Source organism: Nuphar pumila, chromosome 10 (assembly GCF_984573655.1).
Source record: "Nuphar pumila chromosome 10, dmNupPumi1.hap1.1, whole genome shotgun sequence".
Classification (NCBI taxonomy): domain Eukaryota; kingdom Viridiplantae; phylum Streptophyta; class Magnoliopsida; order Nymphaeales; family Nymphaeaceae; genus Nuphar; species Nuphar pumila.
In genome coordinates, this window is record NC_143258.1 from 93,257,379 (window position 1) to 93,281,397 (window position 24,019).

At 37.3% G+C, this 24,019-nt stretch overlaps 1 protein-coding gene across 1 annotated transcript in view; it reads right to left on the reverse strand.

The window, feature by feature from the left end:
• Window positions 1–498: 498 nt before the first annotated feature.
• Window positions 499–24,019, reverse strand: part of LOC149827391 (caffeoylshikimate esterase-like) — a 37,753-nt gene continuing 14,232 nt past the window's right edge. Inside the window, exons 6-8 of the mRNA XM_090018502.1 lie at window positions 2,226–2,363; window positions 1,888–1,986; window positions 499–810 (exon numbers count right to left, since the gene is read on the reverse strand). Coding sequence (XP_089874628.1) covers window positions 586–810; window positions 1,888–1,986; window positions 2,226–2,363 — 462 coding nt within the window. The 3' untranslated portion in view covers window positions 499–585. The remainder of the gene's footprint in view (window positions 811–1,887; window positions 1,987–2,225; window positions 2,364–24,019) is intronic.

Genomic DNA, 24,019 nt, shown 5'->3' on the forward strand with positions numbered 1-24,019 from the left:
TATAGAAAAAATTCTATTTCCTATATTGTTCACATGAGATGGTTTCGGCTTTGTTGAGCATCCAAGAAAGGCCCCCTAGAATGACCTATGCCATGACACAAAATAGGAGACTTATGCGTTCTCCTCCCCCATTGTATTGTGGTTGATTCCGTCCCCCAACGAACAAAGTAGAGATCAGGAGCATTTGGATCCTAGTGCCTATACTATAGACTTGGTGACTTCATGGGCATGCCTTGGATCTTGGATTTGAGTAAAAGTGATCAGATTGTAGGTTTAATCCTGTTGAGAAAATTTTTCTTCTTTGTGGCCTTTTTATTTTTTGCTTTTTTATGTATCATGTTTCTTTGTTATTGTTTGGATTTTCATCCCATGGTTAGGTTTAATTCTTATTAAGCTGCACTTTACCATAATGATTTGATTGTTACTATAATCATAACTCCTAAACCCACTAATGGAAACATACATATGTACAAATAACAACAGCTAAGTTTAAAATTATGCATCCAATATTTGGGGTTTAACCTTGAATGAATCAGCTGGAGAAGACAAAATATGACCAATATGCATAGCACCATAAAGTGAGAATTATGCATTTTTTACATCAGAATGCAAGTCAAGCCAAGAGATTATATCATTTAACACTTGGAGAATCCGATCATCAGATTCTCCTTCCAAGATGCAGTGGTAGCCTCCTTCATACAACTTTAGAGTTTTATCGCTGCTACTTGCTTTGTCGTATAGAAATTTACTCACTTGAGGATCAGTCACCTTGTCTCCAGAGCCATGAAGAACCAGTAAAGGAGATGATACCTGATGTAAAATTTGAATCAACAAAATTCAACATAATCAAGGTAACATTCATAGAATCAAAATATTAGAAAATGGTAAAGTCTACAAGTATTAAATTAGAATCTTGAATTTTAATCTTATTATTTCATACAAACTAGAACCTCTATAAAGTTTAGGCCATAGCTTTTTAAAAGTTACTTATATAAAAGCACCCAAAAGTAGTGTCTAATTCCATGAAAGTCTTTTGACAATCATGCAGCAAAAGTGTGCTACTTGTCCAAGCAAAGGCGGTTTCACATTAAATTATAATTTACACCACAACTTGAAATCTTTAGTACTTATGCAAATGTGCACAAACTACAATCTACCATTCCTTGAAAGGCTACAACAAGTATAATTCCTTAACATGCTCTCTCAAGTTGTAGATCGTGGTTATATTTGTATAATTTGTCTTTAACATTGACTTTTTACTACCATGACCAGCTATTGTTATTCATTGCTAACCAAAGCCAAATCATGTAACTAAGCCTCTAGAAAAGAAAAGGAAAAAGGAAGGATGACTATCTTGTGAACACTAAAAGTTTGCAATATCTAACGAGTGAATGAAGTATAAAAATAGGATAAGGTTGGCTTAGTTTAATGTGTTGACTTGGTTATAATTTTGCACCAGGGTTAATCACATAGAATTAATGTGATAAAATATACAATGCCACTATTCATTAAGATAAGTCTATAGATTAAGGTTCTAAGAAATCCAGTAGATCTCCATACATTTACACAAAATGATGGCTCAACAGTTTAAAAGTCACCCTTAAGCATGCACTAGATCTTTTGACAACTAAATGTATAATAAAATTTTAACACGAGAGAGATTTTGAAACACACAACATAAGATAAAAGTCTATCAAGAAAATGGAATTAAAATTTCAAAAATCTTGGCATAAATATTAGAAACAATATAAGCTTAGAAGTTATAGAAAAATTATCTGTATAACCTATAAAAATTTTCATCAATATATCAAGATACTTTGTGCTATAGTGGGACCGGTACATATAGATCAAGATAATCTATACTATAGTGGAATAAGGGTAATTCACCTCTTTTAAGCAGGATTCAATCTCTTTAGTGGTCTTCAATAGCTCAATTGCAGTCCTGACTCTCGTTCGTTCACTATATGAGATCACGTTATATTGAGCCTGTACTACACAAATAATAAAATTAATTAATAAATTAGTGGTAGATAAAGCTATGGGCGTGTGGAGTTCCTAATATAACAAACATTAATGAAGAAATTCTCATGAAAGCTCAAAAACCAAAGAATATTGCCACATCTAGCAAGTCTAGCCTACTCTTAGACATCTATTTGATGTATGTAATTGTCTATGTTTTAATATGTGAATGTTCAAAAAGAAGTCAAATAGGACAAAAAACTAACCATTTTTTTCTTGTCAGGATCCCGAAACATCAACTCGCTGAGATCTTGTTGTGGAAAGAACTTAACTTTAGGTAGAACAATAGATAATAGTGCTGCAACCTTTATCATTGTATTAGATGGTGTAACATCTTCTGCAATCTTATGCAAAGGACATGATTAGATATAGGAAAAAAATTATCACATAGTCTACATAGAACCACTCAAAAAAGCCCCATTGATGATAGTGATATTACTAGCAAATAAAACAAGATGATGAAAACTTCTTAAATATTCAATATTTAACTTTAAAGGTTTTAAAAGATGCAATGTAGAGCTAATGGTGTTTTATCATGTAAACGGAAATAAACATCTTTGTCATTTCAGACAAGCCTCAAACAATTTTACTTTTTTTTTCTACAATAGGAAATAGTAGTAACTAACAAAAAGTAAAATATAGGCTGACGAGAACCAGACTTTACAATGGCTTAGCCAAAAGAAAGGAAAAAGAAAAAGAAATTTGTGTCTCATACCCAACCCTGTGTAATGATGTTTTAGAGGATGAGAAATGGGTGATAAAGATACACATAAATCAGTTATCAAAATTAAGGTTTTAGGGGGCATTTTGGGAGGATGTCATATGCCTTTAATGCCCATCCAGAATTTTCTCTCTAAAGGCTTAGGCCCCTTTAAGGGAATTGAGGCCTATGCCTCTTAAAGAGGCTTAAACCTCTAACCAGAAGTCATACCTCTGTCAACAGTCAATAGATAAGAAAACTACTTACCAATTGTAGCTATAAAAAGGATCAGATCCTCAACCTTTTTTTAGAGAAAAGGCAAATATATTGATCTATTTATACATTATCTAAGTACAGAAATTGATCTGACATTTCATATTGGCAGTCTACAGCGAACAACGAATGACGATTTGTCATTCTAGTCGCATAAACCGAGCCCCTAATGCATACAGAATCGCTGCAGAAACACTGTTATCATTGTTAAAATGTAGCTCCTAAAATCATTGTAAATATAAATATATATATTTATATACATAGAGATATATTTACATATAATATATTATATGTACATATATCTCTCTATATATAAATATATATATTATATATTTTTACCCGAAAGGGCATTTCTGTCATTTCCTGTTTTGCGCATATTCACTTTTAGAATATGCTGTAATTTTCTTTTTATTTTTTACTTTTGTAATTTCTTTTTTCTTTTTATTTTTTGATTTCTTTTATGTGCATTGGGGGTCCCCCAATAGAGTCGTTGGGGGCTCCCAACGACTCCTTTGGGAGCCCCCCCTTTGCACCTTCTAACATTTGTATAAATAGGGGTGTTCCCCCCTTGTATTTCCCAAGCCTGAGAGTCTCAAGCACTTGCTTTTATTTATGCAATACATGCATTATTGCATGTTTATTATTTATACGCTTTTTGAGTATTTTGTTCAAGTGTTGTGAGAGTGCCTTCGTGCACTTCTTTTATAAAGTATTTGTGCTTGTATGCGTATTGTCTCTTCGTAGACAATTTTACATGGTATCAAAGCTCGGTTGGTGATTGAAGATCGTGGGATCCTCCCTTGTTCGAGTGCCTCAAAAACCGTGCCTTCAGATCTTTAGAGATTGAAGTGGTGGATCTTGCTTCTCCAATATTTTAGAAGGATCTTGTGCAAACGAGAAGTTGAAACATTGTATTGGTACGCTTTTTTTTCCTTCTCTTTACGCATTAATGGGTGAGAAAGAGTCTCACTTTGCCCTTGGCTTCAAGTTGAATGGGTCCAACTATCATATTTGGGCCGGGAATATGGAGGCCCACATAAAAGGAAAAGGATTGTGGGGTTATGTGCAAGGAACAATTCCGGAACCGGAACCCAAGATAACCATAATGGACGGTGGTGAAATCAAGATTCTTGAGGGAGAGGAAAGGACCAAAGCTCTTGAAGAATACTCCAAGAAGCACGACGAATGGGAAATGAAGAACTTCAAGATTCTTTCTTGGTTCTTCGCATCCGTCGAAACAAAGATTAATGCCAACATTATCAAATTCAAAAAAGCATCGGAAGCTTGGCATTATCTCGAGAAAATGTATACATCAAGAGATCTTTCCCATAAGTATTACCTTCAAAAGAAGGCCCTCTCCCTTACTCAAGGTGAAATGTCTATTAGGGAATATTTTGCCGATCTTTCCTCTATTTGGGATGAGCTTTCTATGCTTGAACCAAAATGGAGTGGAGAGGCAATTGAACTCCGCCACAAGCAACTTGAAGAAGATCGTTTCTTCAACTTTTTGAATGGGTTGAGACCGGAATTTGAGCAAATAAGGTCATCACTCCTCTCATCATTTACTCCTCCCTCTCTTGAAGATGTTCTCACCAAACTAAGTGGTGAGGAGACTCGTATGAGTTTGTGTAAACAAGGATCAAGTGTTCTTATGGTTCCTTGTAATCATGAAGAAAACAATGAAGTCAATGCCGTATCAAGACCCAGAAATAATGTAAAGACCTATCATCCTCCTCATTTCAAATTCCAAAATCAAGGAGGAGATGGTGGACAAAGAGGAAAGAGGGACTATAGCAAGACTATTTGTCACTTTTGTAAGGAACCGGGGCATATCAAGCCCGTTTGTCCTAAATGGAAGAGGCTTCTCGCTATGGCCACCACGGGTGTTCCACAAAAGGAAGAGGCATCATCAAGTGGGTCACTCTCATTAAATCAAATAGTGGAAGCCCTTCAACCTCTTCTCAAGGGAGCTACATCCGGTGCCGCCGTGTCTACCTCTTCTATTCCAGGTAAAGTCTCTTGGCTTTTGGACTCAGGTGCATCTTTTCATATGTCCCCAAACATGTTTTCACTTTCCGATTTTTCAAAAAACGTTTCTCCATCCTTTGTTTCCACTGCGGATGGAACCTCTCTTGAAATTAAAGGAATAGGTAATTTTGAAACTCAAGGTTTTTTCATTCCAAAAATTAGATTTATACCTAAACTTAATTTAAATCTTCTCTCTGTTTCTCAACTCTCGGACCTTGGATGCGATATTAAATTTTCATGTGACAAATGCTTAATACAGGATCGCCGGTCCGGGAAATTGATTGGGGAAGGCTTTAGAAAAGGAGACTTATACTATATGGAATTTCTTCAAGTTCCAAAATCATTTTGTAATGTTGCCCAGAACAAAGATATAAACATATGGCACAAAAGACTTGGTCATCCTAATGTTACCAAGTTATCTTATTTACATTTTGCAAAAGATCTATGTAAAAGTTCACTTTCTTGTAATGATTGTATTCTCGGAAAAATGCAAAGTTTACCGTTTGAGCAAAGAACTATGTTCTCATCTAAAACCTTCGAAATTGTCCATTCCGATGTTTGGGGACCCGCACCTGTTGTTTCAAAAGGAGGCTTTTCTTACTATGTTATTTTTGTGGATGATTTCTCCAGGTATTCATGGATCTATTTCCTTAAGTACAAACATGAAGTTTTTACATGTTTTAAAACCTTTCACTCAATGATCAAGAATCAATTCAATAGTAATATAAAGATTTTTAGAAGTGATTCTGGAGGAGAATATCTCTCCAACCAATTTAAAACATATCTTGAGGATCACGGTATTATTCACCAAAGGTCTTGTCCTAAAACCCCTCAACAGAATGGGTTGGCCGAAAGAAAGCATAGGCACATCATTGAGACCACTAGGACCCCGCTTATTTCTCAAAACATTCCTAAAAATTTTTGGGCTGAAGCAGCTCTCGCTTCTGTTTATCTGATAAATCGCTTACCATCTAGGATATTAGGAAAAATATCCCCTTTTGAGATCTTATATAAGCTTGAACCTGATTATAATAGGTTACGTGTTTTTGGGTGTAAATGTTTTATACTAACAGATAAAAATGACAAGCTCTCTCCCAAAGCTATCCCCTGCGCCTTTCTTGGTTATTCCGAAACTCAAAAAGGGTTTCGTTGCTATGACCTTCGAGATGACAAGTTATATGTTTCTAGAAATGTAACGTTTTTAGAAAATGAGAGTGGATTTGAGAAAAATGTTTCTCAACAAGAAAATTTTGATTACTCATTCCTTTTTTATTTATTGGCTAGTAATGATGATATATCTAGTGATGATGATCACGATGAGGAAAATGATGGTGATGTTGAAGAACATAACCCTCTCAATGATCAAGAAAACAGAATTTCAAGTGAACCGATAATCTACTCCCGTAGAAACCAAGACACCTTTAGAAGTGCCATTGACCAATATAGTGAGCTTGCTCCTACTCTCGATCACCGAAGATCTGAGAGGAATAGGAGACCGCCAACTCGTTTTGTCTCTTTTGATTCTTTTTCACCTCGGTATAGGGCTTGTCTTAGTGCCATTCACTCTTATTTTGAGCCAAGAAATTTTGAAGAAGCTAAAAAATGTATAGAATGGCAAGAAGCCATGCAAAAAAAACTTAGTGCTCTAAAAATGGCTGAAACTTGGGATTTCCAAACTCTACCCATAGGAAAGAAAACTATAGGTTGTCGATGGGTGTTTAAAGTTAAAACTAAGAGCGACGGATCTCTAGAAAGGTATAAAGCTCGCTTAGTTGCTAAAGGGTATGGGTAAGAGTATGAAATTGATTATGAAGAAACTTTTGCTCCTGTAGCCCGAATGGTTACAGTTAGATGTCTCATTACTATTGCATCTATTAAAAATTGGAATATTTTTCAAATGGATGTGAAAAATGCTTTTCTAAATGGCGACCTTAACGAAGAGGTGTATATGGAAGCCCCACCTGGCATGAAGATTCCTAAAGATAAAGTACTTCGTCTTCGAAAGGCTCTTTATGGTTTGAAGCAGGCCCCCAAAGCCTGGTATGACAGGTTTACCAGTGTAATGCTGGAAAATGGTTTCTCCTCATGTTATACTGATACTGCTCTATTTAATAGAAAATCTAAAGCAGGGATTGTAATATTGTTATTATATGTTGATGACATGTTAATTACAGGTGATGATATTCAAGGAGTCAAGGGTATTAAGTCCGTCTTGACTTCAAAATTTGAGATGTCAGACTTAGGTTTTCTGACATATTTTCTTGGAATTGAGGTTGCCTATTCGCAACGTGGTTATTTTCTATCTCAGTCTAAACTTGCTTGTGAGATTATTGACAGATCAGGGATTTCTGATGACAAAGTATGTGAAACTCCTGAAGTTGTGGGAGCCAAAATGAAGATTGACGATGGTGTTCCTCTAACTGATCCTACTCCCTACAGACAGTTGGTAGGTTCTTTAATGTATCTTAGCATTACTCGACCCGATTTGTCACATGCTATACACATCGTCAGTCAGTTTCAACATGCTCCTACAACCGTCCATATGGGTGCTGTACTTCGCATCATCAGATACTTGAAGGGAACGGTGAATAAGGGAGTATTCCTATCCTCTTCTTCTGAATTAAAATTGCTTGCTTATACTGACTCAGATTGGGGAGGTGACCCTAGTAACCGTCACTCCACCACTGGTTTTTGTATTTTTTTAGGAGAATCCTTGATCTCGTGGCGATGTAAAAAGCAACAGGAGGTCTCATTATCATCCACTGAAGCCGAATACAGAGCCATGGCATCTACCACCATGGAAATAGTATGGATTCGACGTCTTTTGGAAGATATGGGAGTAGTTGTCAAAGAACCAACAAAGCTATGCTGTGACAATAAAAGTGCCATCTACATTGCCAAGAACCACACATTTCACGAGCGAACAAAGCATATAGAGATGGATTGTCATTATGTCCGAGAGGAATACTTGAAGAAGGTCATTGATTTGCCATATGTGACATCTGAGTATCAACTTGCCGACTTCTTCACAAAAGCTCTATGTTCACCCAGATTTCGTTTCCTTCTTGACAAACTTGCGGTTATCACACCGTAAGTTTGAGGGGGGGTGTTAAAATGTAGCTCCTAAAATCATTGTAAATATAAATATATATATTTATATACATAGAGATATATTTACATATAATATATTATATGTACATATATATATATATATAAATATATATATATATATATTTATATATTTTTACCCGAAAGGGCATTTCTGTCATTTCCTGTTTTGCGCATATTCACTTTTAGAATATGCTGTAATTTTCTTTTTATTTTTTACTTTTGTAATTTCTTTTTTCTTTTTATTTTTTGATTTCTTTTATGTGCATTGGGGGTCCCCCAATAGAGTCGTTGGGGGCCCCCAACGACTCCTTTGGGAGCCCCCCCCTTTGCACCTTCTAACATTTGTATAAATAGGGGTGTTCCCCCCTTGTATTTCCCAAGCTTGAGAGTCTCAAGCACTTGCTTTTATTTATGCAATACATGCATTATTGCATGTTTATTATTTATACGCTTTTTGCGTATTTTGTTCAAGTGTTGTGAGAGTGCCTTCGTGCACTTCTTTTATAAAGTATTTGTGCTTGTATGCGTATTGTCTCTTCGTAGACAATTTTACAATCATGGCCTCCTAATTTAAGCCTGATCGTCTCACCGAACTTTCTCTTGATCCTGATCTGAACAAGCTTTAAGTTCAGAGTGTTCTTTTCGAATATGATTTCATTCCAATGCTGCCAGATCTGTCTCCATGTGATCAGCATCCAACACCTCCACTCTGAATCCCCCTACCCCCGCTCGGCATCACCAGTGGGACAAGAATACATTACGTGGGCTACCACAGTTGCTCAGCAGAACCTGATTACAGAAAATGCTGTGCAACTCCACGAACCATTTGCATTCAGCAAACAGATGTTCTGTGGTTTCAATGGCTATTCCACACAGCCGACACCTGCTCGCTAGTTGAATGCCCATCCGCTACAGATTGTTGTCAGTCCTTGCCCTGACATTAAGTACCAGCCACCCGAACAGCGAGGACCGTGGAGGCATATCAACTCCCCATAAGCTGTGTTCTGGGAGCCATGTGACTGACCGTTCACCCTGCATGCGGTAGCATGACGCTACCATGAACACACCATCCCTTTCATGTTCCCACCAAAGCCTATCTTCTTTGTCCGAGAGCTGAGCAAGTTCATCAAGCATTGCAATTGCCTGTTGGTGACATCGCTATGGCCACACCCTACGTTAACATACCATTGGTGCATCACCGACCAACTATCCCTCACCGTGCCACTCGTCCCCCCTGCTTATACTAAACAATTTTGGATATATTTGTCGTAGAGGTGCCTCGCAGCCCATACGTGATCCCAAAAAGACGTGTTGCTCCAGTTACCCACTACCACCCTCACACACGATATGAAAATGTCAAAAATCTTTATCAGCCCTTTCAAACAACCTGACCCTGCCTTCCACCTAGCGTTTTTCACCAAATTCCAAGGGCAGCCACGGAGGTCATATTTGCAACTCAAAACCGCTACTATCGACCCTTCGTTAGTGTCTATGAGTCACCACCATTTAGCCAGTAAAGCATTATTAAAATGCCTCAAGTCCTTGATCCCATGTCCTCCCTGCGAGAGCGGCCAAGTGACTACCTCCCAAACGATGGGTGCTCTAGTCGACCTGTCACTCCGACCCCCCCATAGGAGATTCCTTAATGCCCAATTTATCCTCCTCATAACCGGATTTGGAATGGAGAATAGGCCCATGAAGTGTTGTGTTATTGTGGCTAGGGCATTCCTAAACAAAATCTTCCTATCTGCTTATGAGAGCACCTTAGCCTTCTACGATTCAATCTTGCTTCATATCCTATCTTCCACTCATGCCCATAGGTAAGCTTTTGTCACCCCATTGTGCAATGGAATCCCCAAATATTTAATTGCAATTTCTACTTTTCACATTGGAAAACTCTTCTAGCTATGGCCTCAAGATACCCATTATCATTGTTAAACACAAAACTGCTTTTCCCTGAACTAATTCGCAAGCAGATTTTTTTTTAGGATGATCCCTAAGGATTTCATATTTTCCTCACTGGCTTCGCCAAAAAATTAAAACATCGTCTGCAAAAAGAACATGTGAATGATTTTCCATACCTGGTAAAACACTCCTTTGTACATCTTGCATTCGCTGGCAGGTAGAAGTAGATAATTGAGCACCTCCATGGCAAGAATGAACAGTAGAGGGGATAGTGGGTCCCCCTGCCTCAACCCCTTCTTCGGCTTGAAGAAAGATCTACATTGGCCATTAATGCTCACAGAGATCGATGAAGACCCCAATATTTCTCTAGTTCATCATACCCACCTCTCCCCTGTTAAAATGTAAAATATCTTTTGTATTTTTTATTTTTTCTTATTTTTGTTTTTTTTTTGTATTTTAACTATCTAGTTCAAATGGAACTAGATAGTTAGGGTTTTGGTCAAGTTTCGGTTGGAACTTGACCAAACTCTAGCCGTTGGAGCTAGTCCAACGGCTAGAAATCTAGCCATTGGATTAGCTCCAACGGCTAGAGGGAGAGCTCCTTATGAGCTCTCCTCTCCTCTCTATTATAAATAGAGGTGCATCCCCCGTTGTATTTCACTTGTAGAAAATGCTTTTTAAGCATTTCACATTTTAATAAAAATCCCTTTTTATTTTTGTGTTTTCCATTTTTACCCTTTCACGGGTCTTGTGTGAAGTGTCTTTCTAGACACTTGTTTGGTTGGTTCAAGTGCTTTGGTGGAACACCACCACTTTTTTACATGGTATCTGAGCTGCGGGATTATTAGATCTTGGAGAAAATCTGCCTCGGTTTTTGTGCCCATGCAAAAGGTGTGTTATCACCTTGTTCTTGCAAAAGTGTTTCGTCACTTGGAGAGAAGTGTTTCATCACTTCATTATCGGCTACAAAACGTATCATTTGAAGGGCTTCAACATCATTGTATTGTATCTCTTTCCCTTCTCACACAATTTTTTTCTTCATTTTTTTTGTTTCTTTTCTTCTATCTTTCCTTTTTTTTACCTCTTGTAAACGATGGATGACAATGATAAAGTCACCATCATCCCCATGAAATTAAGTGACACAAATTATGTAATGTGAGCTTCAATCATGAAGCACCACATATGGGGTAAAGGCTTATCGGGAATCGTGGATGGTTCCGATTCAGAACCTAAACTATCCCTTACCAAGAAAGAGGGAGATAAGGAGGTCTCATTATCAGAGAAAGAGAAAATCAAGGCATTAGCCTCATGAAAAAAAATAGAAAGAGTTGAGAATGGGACGTGCGAAAATAATGTCATGGCTTATCAATAGTGTTGACATTAAAAAATGTTCTAGTCTTGCTAAGTTTGATCATGCCGATAAGGCATGAGAGTACCTTAAAAATATGTATTCCCTTAAAGATATTGCACATGTATGCAATCTTCAAGAGAAGGTTTGGATGATGATCCAAGGCAACAAATCAATTCGAGAATATTACAATGGGCTATCCAAACTCTGGGAATAACTCTCTTTTGGAACCAAAATGGCACTGTGCCGAGGATATTGAGCTTTGCCAAAAGTAGCTCGATGTTGAACATTTCTACCAGTTTATAACTGGGTTAAGGCAAGAATTTGAGTCCACCAAATCGGCCCTCTTCACCGTGGAAAAGTTCCCACTATTATGGAAACTATTGAAGAATTAACAATGGAAAAAAATCGTCTCCGGAAAAGCACCCTTAAAGCTGATGATGATTTCGTCCTAGCAGTATCTAGGCCTGGGAATCATACTCGTACTTACATGCCACCTCACTTTGGAAGACAAAATGGTGAGTTCGACAAGAGGAAAGTTATTTGCCACCACTGTCATGATCCAGGGCACTACAAGCCCCAATGCCCTAAACTAAAAAGGAGGGATGAAAAAAGGGTTGCCATCGTTGAAGTCGAGCCAAAAGATCAATATGCGCCTGTTTCCATGGCTCAACTGATGGAGATCCTCCAACCTCTTCTTAAAGGGGTATCATCTTCAATTGATGCCTCAACTGAAGCGGCAATTGCATCTGTTTCCGGTTCAGGTAATTTTTCTTGGCTTTTAGATTCTAGTGCTTAATTTCATATGACCTCAAATGACAAATGCTTATCCGAATGTCTTAAAAACAACTTAAGTATATCAAAAGTTTTCACAACAGATAAAACATCTCTTGAAATAAAATGAATAGGTTTTTTTGAAAATTATCAACGTTTTTGTATTCCCAATGTTAGATATATCCCAAAATTAAATTTGAATCTTCTATCTGTTTCACAAATTTCTGATTATAGATATAATATATCCTTCTCTTCTGATGGTTGCTGGGTAAAAGATCGCCAGTCAGGGAAGCTGATTGGGGAAAGCCATAGAGAAGGACGACTATATTACATGGACTTTTTAGAATTACCAAAGAATGTTTTTTGTCTAAATGTTCAGAAATTGGAGATAGAATTATGGCACAAAAGACTTGACTATCCTCATATGTCTAAAATCCATTTTTTCCCAAGTTTGAGAAAATTTTGTAAATCTGAAAATTTTGCTTGTACAGAATGCATTATTGGTAAAATGAAAAGATTACCTTTTTCTAGTATAACCTTTGTCTTTACAAAACCTTTTGAGTTAGTGCATTCGGTTGTTTGGGGACCCGCACCAGTTATTTCTAAAGGCGGTTATGCGTATTATGTCATCTTTGTTGATGATTTTTCTAGACACGATTTATTTTCTTAAGCATAAATCCGAGGTTTTTGTTCATTTTCAAATATTTCATAAAATGATTATTAATAAATTTTCAAGTAATATCGGCATTTTTCGCACCGATTCAGGGGGAGAATTTATGTCCGGAGAATTTAAAAATTATCTTAATCTACATGGCATTACTCATCAACGATTATGTCCACACACACCTCAACAAAATAGTCTTGTTGAACGCAAGCACCGCCACATTATGAAAACCACTAGGACTTTGCTAATTGCAAGTCAAGTTCCAAAAGGGTTTTGGGCTGAAGCAGTCCTAACTGTCACCTATCTCATCAATAGAATGTCATCCTCTTCTTTGAAAAATATTTCTTCAATTGAGAAACTTTATGATTTAACACCAGACTACTCTAGGTTGAGAGTTTTTGGTTGCAAATGTTTTGTATTTACAGACAAAAATGATAAATTCTCCCCTCGAGCAATCCCATGTGCCTTTTTTGGATATGCTGAGAATAAAAAATGTTACAAGTACTATGATATTCATAATGGCAAATTATATGTATCAAGAAATGTGTCTTTTATAGAAAAAGAGAATGCTTTTGAGAGTGAAAAACCTAAGGATATTATTGAATATTCCTTTCTAATTCATTTAACCTCAAAATTTGGTGAAGAGAATTTTGAATGCAACTTTGACAATGATCAATGCCCCATTGTTCTTGACATTGATAGCAGAGACCAAACCAGTAGGGATGTTGGATTGCAGTATACAAGACGAAGAGTTCGAGAAGTGTCCTCCATGTGCATTAGAAAGGTTCTCTGAAGTTCCTCCTCGACGGACTTCTAGAATTTCTAGACCTCCCGACAATTTTTTTTTCTTATGACACCTTTTAACCATCATATAGGGTTGCCTTAGCATTAATCCAATCCTACGTTGAACCTTCCTCCTACTCTGAAGCCAAAAATCATAAAGAATGGGTTGAAGCTATGAAAGTAGAATTGAATGTTTTAGAAAAGGCCAGAACTTGGTTCATTCAAGACCTTCCTCTTGGAAAGAAACCTATAGGTTGTAGATGGGTTTATAAAGTCAAAACCAAAAGTGATGGGACCCTAGAAAGATATAAAGCACGACTCATAGCCAAAGGTTATGCTCAAGAGTATGGCATTGACTACGAAGAAACTTTCACTCCTGTAGCCCGTATGACTACTATTATAACCCTGATTGCCTTGGCCTCTGTTAAAAGGTGGCATATTTTTCAAATGGATGTCAAAAATGCTTTCATAAATGGGAGGCTTGCTGAAGAAGTATACATGGATCCTCCACCTGGTATTTGTATTCCCACAGGTAAAACTCTTTATCTTGAGAAGGCTTTCTATGGTCTCAAACAAGCACTAAAAGCCTGGTATGACAGGTTTAGTCATGTTATGACAGATATTGGATTTCATTCTTGTTTAACTAACATTGCTTTGTTTGTTAAGAGATCTGATGCAAGTATCATCATTCTTCTCCTCTATGTAGACGATATGATCATCATTAGTGACGACAAACAATGAGTGGCAAATATCAAAACTCTTCTTAAAACTCATTTTGAAATGTCTAATTTAGGATTTTTGAGATATTTTTTAGGAATAGAAGTTGCTTATTCTCCTCGAGGATATCTGATATCTCAATCTAAATTTGCTTCTGATATTATTTCCAAGTCTGGCATTACATATGAAAAGACGGTGGATACTCCTGAAGTAGTCAATGTTAAAATAAAAATTGATGATGGAGAGTGTCTCGATGATCCTACCCCCTTCAGACAGCTTGTTGAAGCACTCTCCTATCTTTCCATCACTAGGCTGGACATTGCGCATGTCGTACATACAACCAGCCAGTTTCAGCATATACTCCCACCTCTGTTCACATGGAAGCAATTTTATGTAATTATTAAATATTTAAAGAGTTCTCTTTCACGAGGACTCTTCTTGTCTGTTTCATCATCATTAGATTTAATTGCTTATATTGATGCTATTAAGACTGACTGGATCATTGTACCCATTACGGGTTTGGGTCTGGACCCGAAATCCATGTATTTATCCCAAAGTCATTATATTGTTTGTATTTGGTCTGGATCTGATGTAACATAATGTAATATCCAGACCTAATCTAATTTCAATATAAATATAACATATAGGGCATGATCCTTGTTGTTGAGGATCGTACCACTTGTTGTTGTAGCCTCCCTCTTTCTCACATGCATCTTCTCCTTCCTTAGCATCAACCGAACGTCGATGGATAAATTCTTTCATGGTATCAGAGTGGGATCGCATCTGACTTCAGTTCAAAGGCGTGAATCCGATTCCAGAAAGTGTCTCGAGGGATTTGTCTTCTGTTCTAGGTTAGTAAAACAACAAAAAAAATTTGTCTTCTATTTTCTCTATCTTTCCTCTCTGTTTCCTCCATCTTCAATTTCAAAACTGATCTTTATTTCGATTCAATCCTTGGATTTCAGATCTGATTTTTGTTCCAGATATGCTTCTCTTCTTATCGATTTTTTATTTCAATTCAATCTTTGGATTTCAGATCTGATTTCGTTCCAGATCTGTTTCTCTTCCTATCGTTGACGTCAAAATTCGTTCCAGATCTGTTTCTCTTCTCTTCCTATTGCAAAAAAAAAATATTTTACCCACCTTCATCGTTGATTCCAGATCTGATTAGTGCATCAGATATGTTCGTGTCTTGCACCATCTGTCTCGCATTAACATCAGATCTGACTATTCACGTCAGAACTCTCATCTTACAGAACTTATTGGGTTTCAAACCTGTATACCCAATTTTCGTCAGACCTGCCTTTACATCTTTGGAGTCTGCGAGAAATCTGATGAGACTCTAACCAGTACAAATCGTGCAGTCCACTAAAGGTATTAGAGAAACAGTGACTCGGATAAAAAACAAAAAGGTCGTGAACTCTGATTGTTTCTCTAACTTGTTGGACTGTCTTGTTGATATATTTCTCGTTCTTCTCTTCAATTCCATTTATTCTTATTCTTTTCATGGATTCTCCTTCTCTTCCATCTAGCTTCCTTGGTCAACTTATTTCCGAAAAACTCACCAACTCGAATTACTTAACTTGGAAGAGGTAAATATTGCCTTTTATTAGGAGTTTGGATCTCTCTGGATATCTTGATGGATCTGTCCCCACACCACCAGAGTTTGTTTTGCAAGAGGAGAGAGATGATAAAGGGGAGGTTTCCAACAAATTGGTTCGTAATCCAGAATTCACAGCATGGAGGAGAAAGGATCAGGCGGTTGTGGCATATATTACCTCTACTCTTTCTCAAGAGGTATTAGTGGGCATTCTCGACGAATGCTCCGCTATGGAGTTATGGTAGAGGTTGGCACAAACCTATTCACAGATTTCAGAGGTCAGAACCCTACATTTAAAGAAAGAATTTCAGCTCTTAAAGAAGGAAAACCTGTCAGTCACAGAGTACATGAACAAAGTCAAGACCATCACCATGGTGGGTTGTGAAATTCCTGACAAAGAAAAAGTTCAACAGGCACTAAATTGTCTTGGATCTGATTAACACATGTTGGTCATATCCCTCCTATGTCTTCTTTCTTTACCAAGTTTTGAAGATCTTCGCGTGAAGTTATTACAGTATGAAGTTACCATTCGAGGAGAAGAGATGCACTCCAGCCACCATGATGTATTGGTTACAAGGATGATGTCAGGACGAGGACGTGGAGGCTTTCGAGGTGGACGTGAACAGGGAAGGAATAGTCAAGGAGGACGAGGATTGTTGTCCACGCCCAACATGTCACATAATTCTTTCCCAGGGAATCAGAGCTCCAAAAACATACCGACATGTTTTCAATGCAACAAAAGAGGGCACATCAAAGCTAATTGTTGGTACAATCCACAGAACAAGGGAAAATTTAATGGTGCAGGATCCTCTCACATAGGAAGAATAGGAGAAGACTCGAAGGATGATGAAAAGGATAATGTGAAGAATCTTCTGATATCTGCTCTTTCAAGTTTAAGCTTCAAGCAGAATGAGCAAGGAACCTGGTACATTGATTCTGGGGCTGCAGCACATGTGACAGGTGATGTCGGTAAGATTTTAAAATATGTTCCTTATCGTGAAAAAATTCATATTAAAACTGAAGATGGTATTCTTCACTCTATATCTCATACTAGAAATGTTAACCTTTCACTCCCTAATTCTTCTCTAAATTTGTCCAAAGTCTATCATTCTCCAAGTATTGTCAAGAATATTGTCTCTGTCTCTAAACTTGTTGATGATACTAATTCTTCCGTTGAATTCACTCCTTCTGTATGTGTCAAGGATCTTTTCACGAAGAAGACGCTCGTTGAAGGAGAACGACAAAGAAACATGTATATCCTCAAGGATCTTTCTTCTTCTTCTGTTCGTGGTGCTTCATCAAATTCATCTGTCATTCAGCCAGTCCAGCTAGTGTCGTCCAAAGATTGTTTTAGTTTATCTCAGTGTAATAAGCCAGAGATTTGGCATCGTCGTTTGGGTCATTGTAATGGTTTCTTCATTAAGAAACTTGTGTGGAGTGGACTTGTTCCAGAGTCTAGTCTGAGTGTTGAGTCTGATACTCCACTTTGTTCCAGTTGTCAACTATGTAAGAGTAATGTTCTTCCTTTTAATTCAATAAATCAAAGAGCTTCATTGTCTTTTAAAATTGTGTATTCTGATGTTTGGGGTTCTGTCCCACAATCTTCTTTATCTGATAGTCGCTATTACGTAACCTTTATTGATAGCTATTCCAGATATACTTGGATTTATTTTATGAAACATAAATCTGAAGTATTCAAACTCTTTTGTTCATTCTTCGCTTTAGTCTGTAATCAATTCTCGTCTAAAATTCAGCATTTCCAATGTAATGAAGGAGGTGAGTATTTATCAAAGGAATTTACTAAATTTCTTTAAGATAATGGAATAAGTCGTCGTATATCTTGCCCACATACACCACAACAAAATGGTGTGGCGGAAAGAAAACATCGGCACATTGTGGAAAGTGCCTTGAGTATGTTGCATGACACTTATGTTCCCGTGAGTTTGTGGACGGAGGCCTTCCACTCAGCTGTGTATATCATAAATCGTCTACCCATGACATTGCTAGAGAACCAATCTCCTTATTTTGCTCTTTTCGGGATTCAACCCGATTATAATGAATTGCGAGTGTTTGATTGTATGTGTTAAGTCTATATTGATAGCTCTCAACGAAATAAGTTTCAGGACAAAGCATGTATGTGCAAGTTTGTGGGATATGCTGACCAATACAAAGGGTATCGATGCTATGACCCCATCACTCATCGCATCAGAGTCTCACGAAATGTTGTGTTTGATGAAACCATTGTTGAGGACTCAAGAAGTGTAGATGGACACAACGAGGGCGCTGAGTGGTATCAGCCATGGCTTGTCACTGAGTTGCTTAACCAGATAGAGACGCGTGATGTCCACCCGTGTCACACGTCACCTGTTGAACCGAGTGAGACCGACGTTGAACCTCAGATGGAAGAATTGAGAAATGCGTAGGTTCCTAGCATGTCTACTTCAGATGTCGCAAAATTTCAAGGAATCGTCTATGTACGACGAAACAAGAATAATGATTAGCCAATTGATGTGCAACCCAGACGAACTGGAAGAATTCGCCATCCTATTGAGAGATGGGACAATTATAACAACTTCTCTACAGATCTGCAATTATTTGTTTCTCAGATTGAAAAGCAAGATGAACTCGTCAGTTTCTCGGATGCATACATGTCAATCAAGTGGATTGAGGCCATGAATGAGGAGATGGAAGCCTTGCATGAATGTGGAACTTAGGAGATTGTCCCTAGACCCTCAGACAAAAATGTCGTGGGTTCTAAATGGATCTATAAGATCAAGTATAAACCTGATGGATCCATTGAACGCTACAAGGCGAGACTTGTAGCCAAAGGCTTTACTCAGGAATACGGGCAAGACTATGATGAGACCTTTAGCCCTGTAGTCAAGATGAGAACAATTCAATTAATTTTATCTTTGTCGGTTCAGTATGGTTGGACTCTCAGTCAGCTTGATGTTAAAAATGCATTTTTGCATGGCAGTCTGAAAGAAGAAGTGTATATGGAGCAGTCTCCTGGTTATGCAGAACACAACCCCAACACTCATGTTGGTAAATTATGAATAGTCATCTATGGACTAAAGCATGCCTCTCATTCTTGGTTTGATAGCTTCTCTGTCGAAGTTCAACGACATGGATTCATTCGATCTTACCTTGATCATTCCTTATTCATCTTTTGAGATCGTGAGGTCAATATTTTACTTCTCATATATGTAAATGAAATTATTATCATTGGAAATTTTGATGAACATATAGAAGCTAAAAAGGCTCTCTTGAGTCGAAAGTTTAAGATGAAAGATTTGGGGGTTCTGCATTATTTCTTGGGGGTTCAAGTAGACCGACAGGATAGATATCTTTCATTAACTCAACACAAATATACCTTGGATTTATTGGATAAGGCAGGTATGAAGGATTGTAAACCTTTGTCCACTCCTAGTGTATTGAATCATAAGCTCAGTGCTCTAGATGGGGAGGCATATGGATATCCCAGACAATATCGCAGCCTCATGGGTATGCTTTAATAAATCAAGTCTCACAATTTGTTAAAATATTATGTCTCTTTTAACTGTAAACTGAAATACCCATCAGGGGTATTACAGTCTTTTTACTCAATAGGTGTCAGCCACCCTAATGGGCACATTTTTACTTTTTCTTTTTTTATTTACTTTTGCCTTTTACACCTTTTTCTTTTTACACTTTTTCTTTTTGACTGTTGTGAAAGGGACAGCTCCATATAGCTGTTGGAGCTGCCCCAACAGTCACAAATGTGACCGTTGGGTGCAGCTCCAACAGTCATATTGAGCTGCACCCTGTGGCTTCTTTTTGCATTAGAAATAGGCCTTAGTGGCCCTTGTAAACATATCTTTTTTTGTGAGAGCATATGCAACATCAATGCTTTTGTAAAGCCCCTCTTGGGAACTTATGAATTGAAGTTCATTTTGTTTCATGCTTTTGTGCATGTGTATCCGTGAACTTGTGAGTGTTCTCCTTTGTGCCTTTGTGCACTCTTTGTATTTCTTGTATTGTGGTGTTACACACAATCTCTTTTTGTAGAGATTTTCACACAATTCATGCATGATCCACGCACAGAACATATGAATGTTGTCAAGAGAATTCTTCGGTATTTAAAGGGAACACTTGGGGATGGCTTAGTTTATCATCAATCTAAGACTAAAGGAGAGCAACATAGACTAATTGTGTATGCAGATGTTGATTGGGCTGGAGATCCAGATGACAGAAAGTCAGTGTCTAGCTATTGTGTTTTTATTGATGGAAACTTAATAGCATGGAGTAGCAAGAAACAACGTGCAATTGTACGATCCAATACTGAGGCTGAGTATTGGTCTATGGCAGCAACTACAACAAAGGTTACATGGCTGAGACATCTTTTGGTAGAATTAGGAGAAACCATTCTACCCACTACTCTTTTGTGTGATAATCAGAGTGCCATCCAGATTTCCTTTAATCCCATTCATCATAGTCGTACAAAGCATATAGAGATTGATCAACATTTTATTCGGCAAAAAGTAGAAGACAGGGAAGTTGAACCTGCTTGTATTCGGACGGCTGATCAAGTGGCAGATTTGTTCACTAAAGGGCTTACCAACATACAATTTTGGTTCTTGAAGAGCAAGTTGTCCATGGTGCATGACCATGCACAACTTAAGGGAGGATATTAAGACTGACTGGATCATTGTACCCATTATGGGTTTGGGTCTGGACCCAAAATCCATGTATTCATCCCAAAGTCATTGTATTGTTTGTATTGGGTCTAGATCTGATGTAACATAAAGTAATATCCAAACCCAATCTAATTTCAATATAAATATAACATATAGGGCACGATCCTTGTTGTTGAGGATCGTACCACTTGTTGCTGCAGCCTCCCTCTTTCTCACAGGCATCTTCTCCCTCCTTAGCATCAACCGAACGTCGGTGGATAAATTCTTTAAGATGCTGACTGGGGAGGTGATTCTAATAATAGGCACTCAACCACTGGTTTCTGTGTGTTTTTAGGTAAATCTCTTATATCGTGGAGGTGCAAGAAGCAGCAGAAGGTTTCTCTATCCTCTACTGGGGCCGAATATCGAGCCATGGCAACCACTACAATGGAGGTCGTATGGCTCCGTCGTCTGCTTGTGGATATGGGAGTTGCAGCAACACATGCTTCACGAATGTGTTGTGACAACAAGAGTGCAATCTATATTTGCAGCAACCGGACGATCCACGAACGCACCAAACACATTAAAATAGATTGTCACTATGTCAGAGAGGAGTACTTGAATTAAACCATTGATCTGCCATATGTTACATCAGAATACCAGTTAGCAAACTTCTTCACCAAGCCTCCTGCAGCACCCCGATTTCACTATCTCTTAAACAAACTTTCGCTCATTGTACTATAGTTTGAGGGGGAGTGTTAAAATGTAAAATAGTTTTTGTATTTTGTATTTTTTTCTTATTTTTCTTATTTAATTTTTTTGTATTTTAATTATCTAGTTCAAATGGAACTAGATAGTTAGGGTTTTGGTCAAGTTCCAATTGGAACTTGACCAAACTCTAGCTGTTGGAGCTAGTCCAACGGTTAGAGGGAGAGCTCCTTATGAGCTCTCCTCTCCTCTCTATTATAGGGTTGCATCCCTCGTTGTATTTCACTTGTAGAAAATGCTTTTTAAGCATTTCATATTTTAATAAAAATCCTTTTTTATTTTTGTGTTTTCCATTTTTACCCTTTTACGGGTCTTGTGTGAAGTGTCTTTCTAGACACTTGTTTGGTTGGTTCAAGTGCTTTGGTGGAACACCACCACTTTCTTACATGGTATCAGAGCCACGGGATTATTAGATCTTGGAGAAATTTTGCCTCAGTTTCTGTGCCCCTTGTGCAAAAGGTGTGTTATCACCTTGTTCTTGCAAAAGTGTTTCGTCACTTGGAGAGAAGTGTTTCATCACTTCATTATCGGCTACAAAACGTATCATTTGAAGGGCTTCAACATCATTGTATTGTATCTCTTTCCCTTCTCACACATTTTTTTTCTTTCTTTTTTCATTTTTTTCTTCTATCTTTCCTTTTTTTTTCACCTCTTGTAAACGATGGATGACAATGATAAAGTCATCATCATCCCCATGAAATTAAGTGACCTCTTTCCTTTTTTTCAATTTTGGGTTTTAAAGACCTCTTGAGGGCCGACTCTCTCATTTGTGTATAATCCATTAGAGAGGTATCCATGCACCCTAGGACTCATGAGAGCGATTTATAGGCTCATATGTGTGTACGAGAGAGGGCTTTTGCGATTTGTTAAAGTAAAAGTGCATTTCCACCATTTTTTTCAATCAAGAAAGTAGGTTAAGTTCAAAAATATTTATTATGAGTAAAATTATAAAGCAACCCTCCAAAAACTTTGAATCCGCAAAAATGAGAGATTTATATTAAGGTAGAAATCAAGCTCCACACTCCTTCAACAAAGATGGCATCAGATGATCCATCATAGCAATAAGGCACTGAAGTGATGTATGAAAACAAATTGAAAATCGAGTGCAACTATTGCCATAATATTTTTGTTTATGTAATATGAAGTATGAGTCTTGTGGCATGATCTTAATTGAAAGATATTAATATTTTGCATTGTCCTTGTGAGATAGTTGATATTTGATAATGTCTTATGTAGCTCATAGAGACATAAATGCTTTATATGTGATTTTTTGGTTGAATTTTGTGCAATTCATCATTGTTTCATGTGTTATGATTTCTTTAAAAATTTTGCTCATTTTTTATGATTTTTTATTAATTTTTTTTTCAAAATTTATGATTTTTTATGATACGATACACTACATACAAGGGAGCTCTCTTCCCGGAAACTCACTTCGAAAGCACGATACGCCTCACTTTCAAAACATGATGAGAACCTCGATTCCTCCATACTTTTATGCTTTCCACATGCTTCATCTATTATTCTTATATGTTCTCTTACTCAACTTTTCATATTTTTTGTGTTTTCTCACTCATCTCACTCACTTCCATGTGCTTTCTCTAAATTGGTAGTCAGCATTTTTAGATTTTGTTAAAAATTTAATTCTTATACTAAAAAATCATGAAATTTAATACTAGTAACTTATTTTGGTTTTTATTTGTGTTTCATTTAGATTCCCATTCAATTCTTATATATATATATATATATATATATATATATATATATATATATATATATATATATATATATTTGTTTTATTCCTCGCTTTGCGCTTCCTATACATCTCAAAATACATCGCTTCTCGCTTCTGCTTCCCGTATCATTTCCTGCTTCTGTTTCTTAGTGTGGCAACCTTGGATACGTATCTTGTTTTTTGCTCGACCGATACAGGTTACGATACGATATGCACAATCAAGCTTACATCCATAGGCGAAGGAAGAGAAAGAAATCTACTAGCAAATGCGAGGAAATGTAGAGGCGAGATACAGAGCTCTCAAAATCCTAATCCCCAATGCACCTGAAACTCTCATGCCCTACTCTTAAAAGGAGGAAAGAAAAACCCTAGCAGGTACGAAAAGAAAAATTACACAACGGGATAGGTCCACACCACAGGGGCTCCGCTCCGGCACCCCCATAGGGGTTTGTGGTGTGCTCTGGTCTTGGGCCTAACGGCTTGATCCCTCCGCTACCATCACAAACCCCATTGAAATCCACATTGTATAGTCACCAAAATATTTCAGGTCAGGTCATGGATCGGAGAACGTCCAAAATTCAAGACACCCACAACACTTGCAATATTGATATTTTTTTGTGATTTTTTGTAATAAATGTTATTTATATATACTTTATAGTTAATGAAATACTTGATTTAGTAGCTATAGAATTTTTTATTTTTTTTAACTTTATGCCTTGAAATGTATTGAGGATTATGCCTCACTCTGCCTTCAGGCGGCCAGCATATGCCTCATTCATATTTTTGAAAAATGTTTCACTATTCCCTATGCCTTTAAAAACCATGATTAAAACATGTATTGAGGATTAAACATCAAGGAGTGTGATGTAAGACGTCAGGCATGAATCATAATTTGTAAGGCCCATTTTGAAGCATTGCTTAAGGAATTCAATATAAACAAGA